The sequence below is a fragment of the Rhinatrema bivittatum genome, chromosome 4 (assembly GCF_901001135.1).
Source record: "Rhinatrema bivittatum chromosome 4, aRhiBiv1.1, whole genome shotgun sequence".
Lineage (NCBI taxonomy): Eukaryota > Metazoa > Chordata > Amphibia > Gymnophiona > Rhinatrematidae > Rhinatrema > Rhinatrema bivittatum.
The window spans coordinates 166,422,992-166,439,390 of NC_042618.1; the positions used below are offsets into that span (position 1 = coordinate 166,422,992).

The following is a 16,399-nucleotide window of genomic DNA, read 5'->3' on the forward strand; positions in this document are numbered from 1 at the left end:
CCCATCGTATCACACGAGGTCCGTCTATCATGTCGAATCACCATCCCCGAATGGGGCGCCTGCCATTGTTCACCCGCGATGGTTTGCCCACACATATCACAAGTGCCACAGGCTTGATGTCCTCCAGAAGGAAACGAAATCTTATGTGATGAGAATCGGGAATGGACAACCCGATCCCTAATGTTCTGTCCCCTGAAAAAGGCAAATCTTGGGCTCGTTTGAAACACAGTATGCAACGTTAGAACTCTCCAATGTTCTCGCACGATGTTAACCACTTCAGTTGCATAGCGTGAATATTTCAAAGTACAGGTAAGTTCTTGATTGTAAGGACGTTGCTGATACTGTAACAACAGATCTCTATTTGCAAACTGAGCCCTCTTATATGCCTTTTTAATCACTCCACGGGGATAGCCTTTTTGCGCAAATCTTGCAGAGAGAACTGAAGCATGTGCTTTAAAATCCTCCACAGATGAACAGATCCTGCGTAATCTAAGGAATTGGGATATAGGAAGGCCATTCTTTAACCTTTGAGGATGAAAACTGGAATACCTCAAATAATGATTCCTATCTGTAGGCTTCCTATATAAGGAAGTAGTGAACGAGTCCCCCTGTTTTTTGATCAATATATCCAAAAAAGCCACTGAGTGTTGGTCACAATGGGCTGTGAATTGTAGATGGGAATCTTGGGAATTTAGCCAATCCAAAAATAATTGTAGCTCATCCCATGTCGCTGTCCAGACGAAAAAGATGTCGTCTATGTAGCGTCGCCAGATTACAATATTCTGAAACCATTCGGAATTATACAGAAATCTGTCCTCAAAGCAGGCTACATACAGGTTAGCAATATCAGGGGCAACAGTGGCCCCCATAGCTACCCCTTGGACCTGTAAATAGAAAGTCCCATCAAAATTGAAGAAATTTTTGAACACCACCAATTTCAGCATGCCCAATAAGAAACTTGTAGGTATACGATGCGGGCGGGGGCGATTCCTTAGAATATCTTGTACCAATTGATACGCTTCTTCCTGCGGGATATTGGTATAAAGTGAAGTGATATCTAAGGTTACTAACCAACAGCCCTCCACAACTGGTGGAAGATCTTGAATCAAACGAAGCATATGGGACGTGTCTTGAAGAAAAGAGGTGGATTTTATAACCACAGGTTTTAGGAAAAAATCAAGGAAATTTGATAGAGGTTCCAAAAGAGACCCACGTCCTGCTACAATTGGACGGCCCGGAGGCGCATCCAAATGTTTATGTATTTTGGGCAGGGTATATAGAACGGGGTGTAACGGATGTTGAACTTTAAGAGCACGTGCTTCCCTCAAAGACAAAAAACCCCCGTCTAAACCTTCCTTGACTATAGAGTCAATTGTTTCACGTAACCATTCCGTGGGATCTTCATCCAACACTCGGTAATATTGGGGATCATTCAATTGACGCTGTATTTCTGTAACATAGGCTCCCGTATCCTGGATCACTATGGCTCCTCCCTTATCTGCAGGTTTCACTACCACGTTTTGGTTATGGGACAGCTGTTTCAAAGCATCTTCTTGTGCATGATCCCACTCCTCTGATGGACAAATCTTATAAATCCCTTGGCGTTCTTCAAATACCGCTAAATCTTTCAGCACGAGCTGAATAAACGTGGATATAGCCGGATCCATCGGTCCGGGGGGGAGCCAAGTGGATTTTGGTGTAATGATAGCTGAGGGACAACTATCTATATCACAGAAAAACAACCGCAATTGTAACCGCCTAAAAAACCTGTGGAGATCCACATGGGTCTGAAAAGAGTCGTATCTAGTTGAAGGGACATACGATAAACCTTTTTCTAAAGCATTAATCATATCTTGAGAAAGGGCTAGTTGGGAGATATTCACCACAGCAATAGAGTCTAAAACCTCTGTTGATTCCGCTGTTGTGCTCGGGTTTGTGGTCCTTCCCAATCCGATGTTCTGGTATGAGCCGAATCCCAATTTGGGGGACGACCTCGAGCCTTGCCTCTGTACGGGCGCGAGCGGTAAACCTCTCGAGGTGGACCTAAAAAAGGCGCCGATTGGGCTGATTTGTTAGTGTTCTTGTCCTTCTCTGATTGTTTAGCATCGTCCCCACTGCTGCTATGCGAATCATCGGAATCTTGAAAGGTGACATGTGGGCCCTTTTTGGAAGTTTTTTTATTATTTTTCCAGAAATATACATTATCTTGTTTATAGTCATTATCGTCCCTATGGAACTTTTGAATCTTGAACTGTTTTAACTGATTTCTAAATTGTGATACTGTTTGTTCTAATTGTTTAAGAGATGTTTCCATGCTTTCTGGATCGTTGGCTAATTGTAAAGTGGACTGGATGTTATCTACTTCTTGCTTACATTCGGTCACCGAAACTGCTAGCCTTTCTACAATTAAAACCATCAAATCCAGAGAGCACTTATTAAGTATAGCAATCCAGCGTGATACGAACTCAGAGTCGTCTTGGAACATTAGAGGTCCCTTCTGCATCCTTAATCCTCTGGGTATCATCTGTTGTTTGATATATTCAACAATAGTAGCTTGGTGGAGCTCAGCTCGCACCAATTTTTTAGATGACCAAGTCAGATCTTCCCAGGACGCATCGACTGTTTTTTCCTCGCCCGGTTCAAAAAGTGACATTTGTTTAGCAATTGCAGCCACTTGTGAATCAGAGAAACTAAAAATATGTTTCCATTCTCCCTCCGGAGTCGCCATGTGGGTATCAAAATACGATATCAATCACACCAAAAAAACCCACACACACCAACGGTGTATTCCAGTACACACCAATGTAAACAATCCAAAAACAACAAGTGTCCTGGTACTAAATTTTAAATAGCACCTAATACGCCAAACTACTTATGTATGACCCTCTATTCACGGGCAGACAATGTCAGTACTGCTCGTTTTGCATAGGGGTCACTAAACCTTTAATCAAATATAATTTTTTGTTGATTTTCAAAAATTTTCAAAAATTTTTAAGCAATTACAAGAGTGCCACCTGCAGTCCCTCAGTATTGGCCTGTACCCAAGCCCACACTAATATCACTAACAAACCTACGAGGTTGAACACAAACCAACTGACAATCTCGTTGCCCACATTAACAAATTCGAACCCAAATCAGCCATAAACAAAAAACTGCTCCATCGAGCATATCTGCAAATACGAAGCTCCATGAAAAAAGCACAGCAAACTTCAAGCAAAAGGCAGTCTTTCGGTATCTGAAGAAAGGGGTGGGCCTCTGGACTGATCTGTGGTATTACAGGAAAGAAAATTAGCAGGTAAGAACCAATTTTCATTTCCTGAACATACCCAGATCAGTCCAGAGAAGTGGGATGTACCCGGGCCACCCTACACTGGGCGGGAACCCGAAAGACCTGTGCGCAGAACACTCAAAGGAAGACTCCCCAGACGCGTTAACGTCCAGTCGATAATTTTTTGTGAAAGTGTGTAGTGAGGACCACACCGCCGCCCTACAGATCTCCTGGGGCGACAGGAGCTGACACTCCACCCAGGAAGTAGCCTGGGCCCGAGTGGAATGAGCTCTGAGACCCAAAGGCATTTGTCGCCCCCGGGCTATGTAAACCGAGCTGATTGCTTCCTTAATCCAGCGCGAAATGGTTGCCTTAGATGCCTTGTCCCCCTTTTTTGGACCCCCAAAGAGGATGAACAAATGATCCGAACGACGGAAGTCATTGGTAACCTCCAGATAGCGTAACAAAGCTCGCCTCACATCCAAAAGATGCAGGTCCCTGTCCTGAGTGGAGCCCCTAGACCACTAAGGAAAACCCGGAAGCTCCACCGCCTGATTGACATGAAAGGCCGAGATGACTTTGGGAACGAAAGACGGAACTGTGCACAACAAAACCTTATCGTTGGAAATCCGCAGGAAGGGGGTCACGACAAGACAATGCCTGTAATTCTGAGATCCGACGAGCTGAACAAATTGCCATCAAAAATACCACCTTTAAGGTCAGATCTTTCAGCGACGCCCTCCGGATAGGCTCAAAGGGAGCTCCGCAGAGAACACGAAGCACTAGGTTCAAACTCCAATCTGGACACAGAGGACGGACTGGAGGACGGAGATGTTTGAACCCCTTGAGAAACCAAGCAACATCCAGATGAACAGCCAGGGAAACACCATTAAACCATCCCCATAAGGCTCCCAGAGCCGCTACTTACACCTGAAGGGAATTGAACGCTAAACCTTTAGCGAGCCCCTGCTGCAGAAATTCAAGCACCCGTGGGACATTCACAGTTAACGGATCGCAGGAACGTTGGTGACACCACGTCTCAAACAGCCGCCAGACTAACATAGGCCATAGAAGTGGCCGGGCGCCTCGCCTGAAGGAGAATGGAAGTGACTTGTTCAGAATAGGCCTTCAAGCGTAAACGTTGCCTCTCAAAAGCCAAGTCGCGAGAGAGAAGTGATCCTCCCGATCCGAAAAGATGGGTCCCTGTCGAAGGAGATGCGGCAGATGAGCCAGCTGTAAAGGACCCTCCAGAGACATGCGAACCAGATCCGCAAACCACGAACGACGCAGCCACTCTGGTGCCACTAGCACCACCCTGCCCGGATGGAGTTCTATGAGACGGAGAATCTGGCCGATGAGCGGCCAGGGAGGAAATACATAAAGAATTCCCATGGGCCAAGGGCATACCAGCATGTCGAGACCCACCGAGCCCTGCTCTTGCCGATGGCTGAAGAAGCGTTGCGTCTTCGAATTCACCCTGGTTGCCATCAGATCCAATTGAGGCACACCCCACCTGGCGCAGATGAGGTTCCACGCTTCGAGACAGCTCCCACTCTCCTGGATCGAGCTGCTGTTGGCTTAGAAAGTCCGCCTGCACGTTCTCCACTCCCGCGACATGGGAAGCTGCAATTTCCCTTGAGATGGCGTTCCGCCCAGGCGAAGAGAAGTCGCGCCTTGAGTGTCACCACGGGACGTCTTGTCCCTCCTTGCCGGTTGATGTAAGCCACCGTCGTCACATTGTCTGAGAACACGCGAACCATTCTGCCCTGAATCCAGGGTAGGAATGCTTGTAGAGCAAGGCGAACCGCTCTGGTCTCGAGACGATTGATGGACCAGGACCCCTCCGATGGGGACCAAAGCACTTGGGTGGATCTGTCTGCACATACTGCTCCCCATCCAGACAGGCTGGCATCGGTAGAGATTATCATCCAATCCGGATTGTCCAGGTCCACCCCCCAGCCCAGATTGTCACGTGACAGCCACCACGACAGACTGACTCTGGAGTCGGGAAGCAGTGGCACAGGGAGATGGAACCATTCCGACACCGGTTTCCAGCGTGACAAAAGTGCACGTTGTAAGGGACGTAAGTGAGCGAATGCTCAGGGGACCAAGTCCAAGGTGGAAGCCATGGACCCCAGGACCTGCAGATGATGCCACACTGTGGGATTCTCCCTCAGCATCAGAGCTTGGACCTGGCCTTTTAACTTTGTCATATGATCCTCCACCAGGAACACCTTGCCGTGTAAGGTATCGAATAGCGCTCCCAAGTAAGCCAGTTTCTGGGTGGGTTCCAGATGACTCTTTTGCAAGTTGATGACCCACCCAAGCGACTGTAAGGTGAACCTCACCGTCCGTACTGATCTTTCGCAATCCTCCCGTGACTTGTCTCGAATCAACCAGTCGTCCAGATACGGATGGACTTAAGATCCTCTCCTTGCGAAGAAAGGTGGCGACCACTACTTCACCTTGGTGAAAGTCTGAGGCGCTGTGGCAAGACCAAATGGGAGGGCTTGAAACTGAAGTGCTGACCCAAGACCTTGAAGCGCAAAAACTTCTGGTGACTCAGTCGGATTGGAATATGAAGATACGCCTCCGTGAGGTCCAGGGACACCAGAAACTCCCCTTTTTGCACTGCAGCCATTACTGTCCTCAGGGTTTCCATGCGAAAACGAGGGACCCGGAGACAACGGTTGACCTCCTGAAGATCGAGGATTGGACAAAAGATACCCTCCTTTTTGGGAACCACAAAGAAAACCAAATACTGTCCCCGCCCCTGCTGCTCCTGCGGAACTGGGACGATGGCTCTGAGCTCGAGAAGGCGTTGCAGGGTATCCCGAACCACCTTGCATTTGCTGTGAGAGACCACGTGGGACTCCATGAACATCTCCCGAACCGGTCGCACGAACTCCAGGGCGTAACAGTCTCTGATTACCTCCAAGACACAGCGGTCCGAGGTAATTCTTGCCCATTCCATGTAAAAGTTGGATAATCTGCCTCCGACAGCTTCGATGGAATGGGTGCTCGTGGCTTCATTGGGCAGGCTTACTGGTTCCCGCACTGAGATGTCCAGAGTCCCTACCGGAGCGGCGACCACCGCGAAAGGACTGCTGGCATCCCTGAGTCTGCTTAGAACCAGACAGAGCGGAATATCTGGTAGACCGAAACCGGCGAGAATCCCGAAAACGAACCCTAGGGGGGAAAAACCTTCTTGGAAGATCGCCTATCCTCTGCCAATCGATTACCCTTGGATTCCCCGAGGAGTTTCACCCGCTGATCCAGCTCCTCCCCAAAAAGGAGCTTGCCCTTGAAGGGAAGGTTACAAAGCTGAGATTTGGAGGACAAGTCCGTTGCCCAATTCCACAACCAGAGAAGCCGACGAGCTGCCACCACGGACACCATGGACCAAGCCGAGGTGCGAACGAGATCGTACAGCGCATCCGCCCCATTCGCAATGCCTGCTTCCAACCAGGCAACCTGCAGCGCCCCAACATTGCCAATCCCGGCACTGGAGCCCGCCTCTTGAACCCAAACAGGTATGCCCTCTGCATAAGGCTAGCGCAGACTGCCGCACGAAGACCCAAAGTGGCCACCTCAAAGACCCTCTTTAACTGAATCTCCAGTTTACGATCTTGCATGTTCTTTAACGTGGCAGAGCCCACTACGGGTATTGTGGTCTTCTTTGTGACCGCCGAGATGGCTGCATCCACCTTCGGAATCTTCAGCAGATCCAACACCTCTGGTGATAGGGGATAGAGCTTCGCCATTGCCCTACCACCTTCAAACCCGCATCCGAAGTATCCCACTCACGGTTCACGAGCTTGCGGACTTTCTTAGGCAGAGGGAACGAGGTTGTCTCTCCCCATATTCCATTGAGGACTGGATTAACCCCTTCACTATCTGATTCCTCCTGGGTAACCTTAAGGCCCAGGACGTCCAATACCTGGGGGATCAGCGGATGCAGCTCATCACGTCTGAAAAAAAGACGATCATTGGGATCACCCCCCTCCACCGGAGTGAGGTCGTCCCCATCCAGGTCGTCTTGGTCCGTTGTCCCCCAGATCAGGATTCGAGTCCGGATCCGTCCCGGGCGCCGGCTGTGTCGGAGCCGGTCCTGCATCAAGGTCTGGTTCCTGATATCCCCGGATGACCTCATCTACCTGACGAGTGCGCTCTGTAGGACATGGCGGCGCGCCTGCGGACCTTCCCTGCTTCCGGGGCAGCTCAGCGGGATCCCCCGCCTACTCGGGTCTTTTTGCTGCTGGTCTGCTTACTAAAAAAGCCTGATGCATGATTAAAACAAACTCCGGGGAAAAATGTTAAAGCTTCCTCTGTGCTTATGGCCAGGGACACAAGAACACTTAGACTCAGTAAAAGTATAATGTATTTTTTATTAGTTAATATAAGTGTTCTCGGGAGATGCTGGGTACTGGGTGCCCTTCGTCTTACAATCTGACCAGCATCTCATCGTATACAGAAAGTGATCCTTGTTTTATAGATAACATTCAAATACAGGGTAGAAGGTTCTAGAGACTTGCATGACTGCCCAAAGGATCATATCTCAAAAGACCTCCAGAGCCGCCTCCCCATCTGGGGGGCCCTGTGGCGCCGGTTCCCCAGCCCCCAGAACAGGATCCTCACCCATGGGGCCCAAAACGGGAGGGGAGTCCTCCTCCAGCGAACCACGGTGAGATTCACCCCCCCCCTCACGTGAGGGGGGGGCCCGACTCCGATGAGCCTGCTAACTTGGAGGAGCAAGAAGAACAAAGGGATGCTGCGTTTAAGGCCTGCCCACGTGCTCCACACTCGCAGCAGGCAGCCGATTGGTTCACGGCGCCATGCCGGGCCGCGCAGCCACGCGGTCACTAGAAACTGCGAGCGGAGGAGAGACCTAGTCCTGATAGCCGCACGTGCTGCCTGCGGCACAGGAAAACACTGCAAACCAGACAAAAAGGCCCCGACACAGCTGTTCCTCCCTTCGGTGCTGAAAACACGATCCGGGCACGGCAGACTTACCTCCTCACTTCACCAACACCCTGGAGCCCCGGGAGCGGAAGAACAGAAGCTCCAACCCCGACACTCTGCCCCAGCTGACTCCTTACCTCACCTGAAAGACGCCTGCAAGAAAACACTTTTTTTTTTTTTAAACTGAACTTTATGGAGCGAGCTCAAGCAGAGGTCAAGGGAGCAGCTTCAGGGGTAGGAAGACTAGGAGCCCCTAGTCTTTACTCCCCGAGCCAGATTGGGCGAAACTCAGTCAGGGGTTCCCAACCCTCCGGATGCCCGGCTTCCACCGAGGGATGGCCCACGAAGGTGCCTAACACCTCAGGAAGCAAATGAGAGGGAAAAAGAGAGAAAAAGAACAACCAAAATTTCTAACTATACTGAAAAGAACAAAAATAACTAAGACTGCAGGGTAGTGCACCTCTACCAACTGCTGGAGTCAGAGAAATATTGAGGGACTGCAGGTGGCACTCTTGTATATATGGCAGTGCCCAAAGTTTTGCTCTGACTCCACCTGCTGGTAGGAATACACAACCCACTTCTCTGGACTGATCTGGGTATGTTCAGGAAAGCTGTAATTCATTTGTGAAAATGAGCATATAAGGGGAAAGCTTACATTGCAAGGAGGTGGGGGGCACAAGTATAGTAAATGTAACATAAATAGGATGTGATTGCTGAGGCAGGGACTTCAGTATTCCAAGGGAGCACAGTTTATAATACCCTAAGTTCTGTACAAGATGCTTCTTGCTGTAGATAAGTCACTTTGCAGGTTACATGAGGTCTCTTACTATCTAAATCACTATAGTTTGAGTCTACAAGGCATGGGAAGCCCTTGTAAAGACACTAAGAAAAGCTTCTGACAGCACTTGATAACATATGTCACACACAACACAAAAATCTGAGAATGTAAAATATCTGACTAATTCATTCAATTCAATGTTTCAACATTTATTTTTCTTCCCTGCTTCACGAATTAAGGTGGAATATGAGGTCAGAAAGCCTGAAGCATTCCTGATCACCATGCGGAGCTGGGCAGCTCTGTGATGCAAGTTGAAATTGAAACCCTGGGAATAGAGGCAGTAGTGCCAGAGTACACACTGCATCTTACCGCAAATAAAAGAGCACATAAGCCTGCTGATTGAGAACCACTTTGATGTTACTCAAATGGACCAGCGAGTCATTCATTTGGTACCACTGCCCATTACTGGCCTAAAGAAGGAAAGTCAGAGTTAGGAAACTGGGTGTGTAGAAAACAAAAACTATACATATCTTATCACAACTGCAGAACGTTCCTCACCTTTATGTAACAGTAATAGTGCCCTGCATGGCAACTATACCCAGAATGCACCAGCACAGCATAGAGTCCATACATCACAGGGTCACCACTGTTCTGTGACATGTAGGGACGAACGTTCAAAAACTCTGGGTACCCCACATCCTGAAAGAGAAACACTCTTTATACTTTTGAAAAGGTGGACTTGAGGATGGCCAAATGAAAGGCACACTTGAAAGGGCAACAAAGTTAAAGTAAGGAATTCAGAGAGGATTTACAAACAAACCAGAACCCATTCCTATGCCAGTATAAGAAATATGATGTACCCATATTTTGCATACTATATGCAGTTCCAAGCCCTTTAATTCAAAGAGGACAAGTACACAAAGGAAAGACAGCAAAGATGATGATGATCAGGAGATATGAACAACTTCCATACAAGGAGAGACTTAAAAACTTGGACTTACTTTGGAAAACAGACTACCAAGGAGATTTTATGAAGGTATATAAAATTTGGAATGTTGTGCACTCAGTAAACAGCTATTCCCTTCCAGGCTTATCCCTAGGAGTGAGCAACAAGAAACAGACCTACTCTTTGGGATCTTCTAGGTACCCTAACAACCTGGATTGGCTGCTGTTTAAGACAGGATGCTGGGCTTGATGAACCTTTGATCTGACCCAGTATAGTACATTTTATCTGCTTATTAATCACTATTTCCCATAAAACAAGCAGAAGGGAGAAGATGGAACAATTCACAAGATTTTTGTTTTGGCCTGGTAGTTTCTTCCGGCTCCTTTGGGTTTCAGCTCAGTCAGATAGGAAAACTAGTTCTTACCTGCTAATTTTCATTCCTGGAATACCACGGATCAGTCCAGACTCCAAGGTTTTGTCTCCCTTCCAGCAGATGGAGACAGAGAAAATTTCACTGACACATAACCTGGTATGCCACCTGCAGTCCCGCAGTATTGACCTGTACCTAAACCAAGATTAATCCCATAACAAACCTAATGAAATAGAAAACAACCTCCCACAACGAGCAGGAGAAAAGGTGGAACCCCGCCCTGGAAAAAATATTTTCTTTGCAACTACCAACCAGGAGAGCAAACCTGAAATCCTGAGCAGCTTTGCAGCCTATAAACAAAAGAAATACGAGTGGACTCTCCTTCTCAAGCAGGGTGGGACTCTAGACTGATCCATGGTATTCCAGGAATGAAAATTAGCAGGTAAGAACCAATTTTCCTTTCCTGTTCATATGTGGATCAGTCCAGACTCCTGGGATGTACCCAAGAGTCTGGAGTCACACCTCGAAGAACACTCTCAAAGCCCATGGCCTCTGAAGTCTGGACATGCAAATGATAATGTCTGGCAAAAGTGTGCAACAATTTCCAAGTAGCTGCCCGACAAATTTCTTGTGACGACATCTGCTGGCACTCAGCCCAAGAAGCCACCTATGACCAAATAGAGTGAGCCTTCAATCCCACCAGGATAGGACGCCCCTTACAGATCTAAGCTAAGCTTATAGCTTCTTTCAACCACTTTGCTATCATGGATTTTGAGACCTTCTGCCCCTTCTTAGGCCCACTCCATAGCATAAAGAGATGGCATGACAACCTGAAGCTATTGGTGACCTTGAGGTAATCAACAAAGCTTGCTTCACATCCAAACATCGCAGGACTCTTGCATGCGGAATTGATGCATCCAAATCCGAAATCTTCAAAAAGGACTCCCTGAACAACGCATGCAGCTCTGAAATTCTCCTAGCCGAACAAAACCGCTACCAGAAAAACAGCCTTCAAAGTGAGATCCTTCACAGTTGCCCTCCTTAGAGGCTCAAACGGAACTAAACACATTCCCTGTACATACCGGATCAGTCCAGTCTGTGGGTTATGCCTCCCTTCCTGCCACGAAGACAGCCTAAGGCCACAACCTGTACCTTAAGAGTGTTAAAGGCTAAGCCCTTCACCAATCCTTTCTGCAAAATGGTTAAGATGTGAGCTATCAAGGCCTGAGTAGGTCTTACTCCCTGACTGGAACACCGGGATTTGAAGACTCTCCAGATTCTCACATAGGACAAAGAAGTGGAAGTCTTTCTAGGCTGCAAAAAAGTGGAAGAGACATCCTCCGGATATCCTTTTCCCTCAAGAGCCTCCTCTCAAAAGCCAAGCTGTAAGACAAAAGCGATTCGCCTGATCCGAAAATATTGGACCCTGACGAAGCAGCTTCAGTAAATGAATGAGCTGCAGCAGACCATCTACCACCAGACTGACTAGGTCTGCAAACCACAGCTTCCGTGGCCACTCTGGTGCTACCAGGATCACTTCTTTGGGATGACTTTCTAGCCGTATAATTTTGCCCACCAGCGGCCACAGGGGGGGGGGGGGGGGAAGCACATAAAGAAGAATCCCTCAGGGCCAAGGCAGGACTAGGGCATCGACCCCCTTCTGCTCCATGTTCTCTTCTGTGGCTGAAGAAGCGAGGTGCCTTGGCGTTCCATTGAGATGCCATCAAGTCCAGGTGGGAGGTATCCCACTTGCAACATAGAAGAGTCATCACCTCCTCTGACAACTCCCACTCCCCAGGATTCAGCTTCTGGCAACTGAGAAAATCTGCTTGAACATTGTCCACTCTGGCTATGTGATTCACTGCTAACAATGCTAGATGCTTTTCTGCCCAGAGAAACAACTCCTGGGCCATAGCCCGACTCCTGGTTCCCCCTTGTCGATTGATATAAGCCACCATGGTTGTGTTGTCCGACAAGATGCGCACTGGGCTGTCATGAAACAGAGGCAAAAAGACAAGCAACACAAAGTGCACCGCCCTTGTCTCCAAACAATTGATAGACCAGGACGCCTCTTCCTTGGACCATGGCCCCTGGGCCAATTGACTCTGGCACACCACACCCCAGCCGGAAATACTGGTATCGGTGGTAACTACCACCCATTCCGGAACCTCTAAGTCCACTCCCCGCCTTAGATGACCCTGACCAAGCCACCATGAAAGACTTGACCTGGCAGGCTCCTCAAGCGACAGCAGAAGATGAAACTAATCCAACAAAGGATCCCAACAGGAAAGAAGAGAATTTTGCAGAGGCTTCATTTACACAAAGACCCAAGGAACTAGCTCCAATATTGAAGCCATGGAGCCCAGCACTTGAAGGTAGTCCCAGACCCTGTGCACCGCAGCATCCAACAGCCTGTGCACCTGCTGTAGCTTGAGAATGTGACCCTTGGTAGGAAAAACCTTTCCTAACCTGGTGTTAAAGTACGCTCCTAAGAACTCTAGAACCTGAGACAAGGTGAGATGACTTTTCGCCAGATTCACCACCCAGCCTAAAAACCTCAACTGCTGCATGACCTGAGACACCGCTTGACTGCAGAGGGCTTCTGACTTTGCCCGAATGAGCCAGTCGTCCAGATATGGGTGAACTAGAATGCCCTTCTTCCTGAGTACCGCTGCCACAATCACCATCACCTTGGTAAACATTTTATTTTATTTTATTTTATTTAAGGTTTTTATATACCGGCATTCATGATATAATCACATCATGCTGGTTTACAGTTAAACAGGGGTGCATAATAAACTTCAGACAAGAACTATAGTGTGGAAGAAAGCAGTTACAAATAACGTGGAGCAGATGCCAGACCGAAAGGCAGGGCACAAAATTGAAAACGCCTCCCAAGGATCATGAACCTCAGGAATCGTTGGTGATCTGAGCGGATTGCTATGTGCAGGTATGCCTCGTCAAGTCCAGCAAAGCCAGAAAGTCTCCTTTGCGCACCACTGTAATGACAGAGCATAGAGTTTCCATGCGAAAACGAGGAACCCTGTTTTAAATCCAAAATTGGATGGAAGGACCCTTCCTTTTTTGGCACCACGACATATATGAAATACCTTCCCATTCTTTGTTCCTCCACAGGTACGGGAACTATCGCCTCCAGCTTCTGTAACTGATCCACAGTGTCTTGGACCATCTTCCTTTTGCTGATCAAATCGCAAGGGGAAACCATGAACAAGTCCCGCAGTGGACAAGAGAATTCTAATGCGTAACCACCTCTTATCACACTTAGGACCCACTGGTCTGTCATGATCTTAGCCCATTCCTCATAAAACAGAGGCAGACATCCACCAATAGAGGAACAGAGGAGTGGACTGGCCTCGCTTCATTGTGAGGATTTAGCTCCACCAGGCTGACACCATCCATGCCTGATTTTCTGCCCCCTTGAAAGGACTGGTTAAAAGAATTGTTGCCTCCCAGCTCCTTGTCTCTGGGCTCCCATCAACGGCCTACTCTGACGAAATATTCTATTCGGCCAGAAACAAGAACGCCCTGCAAAAGAATACTTGCTTCCTTTTGGCTTATATTCTGAAAGCCTATACCCTTTGGCCTCACCAAGATGCTTCACGAGCTCCAAGTCCTCTCCAAACAGATGCTTTCCTTTGAAAGTCAATGCTCCTAACCGAGACTTGGACCAAACATCCGCCAACCAGCTTCTTAACCAAAGGAGACATCTGGCCGAGACCGCCGACATCATAATCCTCAAAGACGTTTTGATAAGGGCATACAAGGCATCAATGACATAAGCTGCTGCCGCCTCCAGACAGTCCGCCTGCTTAACTCAGACACAGATAGCGTTCTTGTAACCTGTAATTGCTAAACCCAGCATAGGCTGGCCCTTTGCATAAAGCTACTGCAAACAGCAGCAAGTATGCCAAGCGCAGACCCCTCAAATCTTCTTCAGACTAATTTTCAATTCCCTGTCCTGCATATCCTTCAGCACTGCTGAACCAGCCACAGGAATGGTGGTCTTCTTAGTGACTGCAGACACAGACATGTCCATCTTCAGGAGTGCCAAAAGCTCAAGTGTGTCTTCATACAACAGATACAATTTTGACATTGCTCAGCCTACCTTCAGGCCTATCTCTGGAGTGTCCCACTCCCTGACCACTAACTTCTTCACTGATTTGTGAAAAGGGAAGGCTTTCGCTGGACTCCTCAGGCCATCCATGATCGGGTCTACCCCTTCTTGATCAGACTCCTCCTGGGGAACCTTGATTCCCAACTCATGAAGAACACGAAGAATCAATGGCCATAACTCCTCCTTATGGAAGGGATGCACCACTTTAGGGCCGTCCCCTTCAGTAACCGGTACCTGGCCCAGCCCCCCATCTGGTTCTGTCACATCTGGGCTACTATCAAGAACAGCTGGGTCAGGAGAGGTAGATACCAGTGGAGCTCTTTCCTCTGAATCCTCAGAGTCTACATCTGGACTACCAGGACTTGCCATCATCCTGAGGACCCTGTGAGCCCGTCCAGGAATCCGATCCCTAGAACTCTTAGGTCTTTTACCAGGATGAGGACGAAGGGATCCCTGAGCCCGGGACCGATGCATAAGCAGTACAAATTCTGAAGAAAATATTGTGGGGCCATCCAATTCATCCCTGAAAAGGTCCCCCTCTTCCTCTGAATCAGACTCCCTTCAGCAGAGCCCTGCACTGCTGGAGACAATGGGGGGAGGAAAATCCTCCAATCCCCTGAATAGCCCTGAAGTCCCTTCAGCTGCAGAAAACATGGCTGCCTTTCCCACACCTGGAAGGAGGGGATTTCCCATCTTCAGAGACGCTCCCATGCCTGCCTTTTGCTTGCTCTTGTCGCTCCAGTGCAGCTTCTGCCTGCCTCGACCCACCCTCTCCACCAGAAAGGCATCGGGAGCACAGCCTGGAGTGCAAAAACTGTGCATTGCTGCAGGAACAGCAGGCACTGCTGCGAGCCATTCAACTGCACAGAAAAAAAAATGGCACAGTGCCAGCAAAGAAGGCCCAACCACATGGCCAACAAGCCCTGCCGCCTGAGAACTTCTGTCTCAGCAAGAGGTGAAGCTCACTAGCTCCACTGCAGCCTCCCTGGCTGCTGTAACACTGTCACTTCCTTCTGGGTTTTTTTTTTTTTTTTTAAACTTTAATCAAATTCACCTAAGCAGGAACAAAAACATAGGGTACTTTCCCGTGCACAAAAGAACTGCAGAACTCCAAATGTTCTCTTGGGAGGGGAACTAGTCCCACCAGATGTCCACCATTGTGCAATGGCTGGGACAACTTCCCAACGCATTCCTAAACCATGACTACTAGTTCCCTGTACATAGCTGGATCAGTCCAGACTCCTAGGTTTTGCCTCCCATCCAGCAGATGGAGACAAGAGAAGTTTTTGACTGATACTGCCACTTAAGTTGAGGTGCCACCTGCACTCCGCCAATATTTCTCTGTCTCCAGCAGATGGTGGAGTTGCAAACTCCTGCAGTCTGAGGAAAAAAAAAAAAAAGAAAAGAAAAAAGGGAAAAAGGAAAAAGGTTAGGTTTTCTGAAGAGTCTACAGCCTCCCAGGGGGTTGCTAGGTCCTGGTGGGACCATTCCCCCTGGGAATAGAGGCCTTCGAGCAGAGGGTCGGAGACCTTGTAACTCGCCCCCCCTTTAGGCAGCTGCCAGGGTTCATACCGGGAAGCCCAGCTCACTCACCCTGCCAGGGGATGGAAGGAGTCTGCAGCCAAGCATTGTAGTAAAGCTATTTGAAAGACTTTTTCTTTTTTTTTAAATTCCAAGGAAGATCAGAGTGTTTTTTCTATAAAGGTAGGCTCGGTGCGTCCCGGCTTCGGCAGCTCCTGCATCAGATGGCGCTCTTCCTCCTTGCTTTTCCGGCGCTCACTCCCCCCCCCCCCCCCCCCCCCCCGAGTCCCACAGTCCGGACTCTGCGACCATGCCACGTGGTGCAGCCTGTGGGGCCGTGCGATGGCCTGTGTGCAGAGTGCCTCCCCGGCAGGCAGGGACCCTCTGGAACAGCTACCAGGGGGAAGCCATCAGCTCAC

The 16,399-nt window shown here is 48.7% G+C and overlaps 1 protein-coding gene across 2 annotated transcripts in view; it reads right to left on the reverse strand.

Annotated features, from left to right (window-relative positions):
• The window catches only part of USP36 (ubiquitin specific peptidase 36), a 129,288-nt gene that overhangs the window by 69,376 nt on the left and 43,513 nt on the right, over nucleotides 1-16,399 (reverse strand). For both annotated transcript variants that reach the window (XM_029599143.1, XM_029599142.1), the window contains exons 10-11: nucleotides 9,567-9,707; nucleotides 9,378-9,478 (exon numbers count right to left, since the gene is read on the reverse strand). In XM_029599143.1, coding sequence (XP_029455003.1) covers nucleotides 9,378-9,478; nucleotides 9,567-9,707 — 242 coding nt within the window. The remainder of the gene's footprint in view (nucleotides 1-9,377; nucleotides 9,479-9,566; nucleotides 9,708-16,399) is intronic.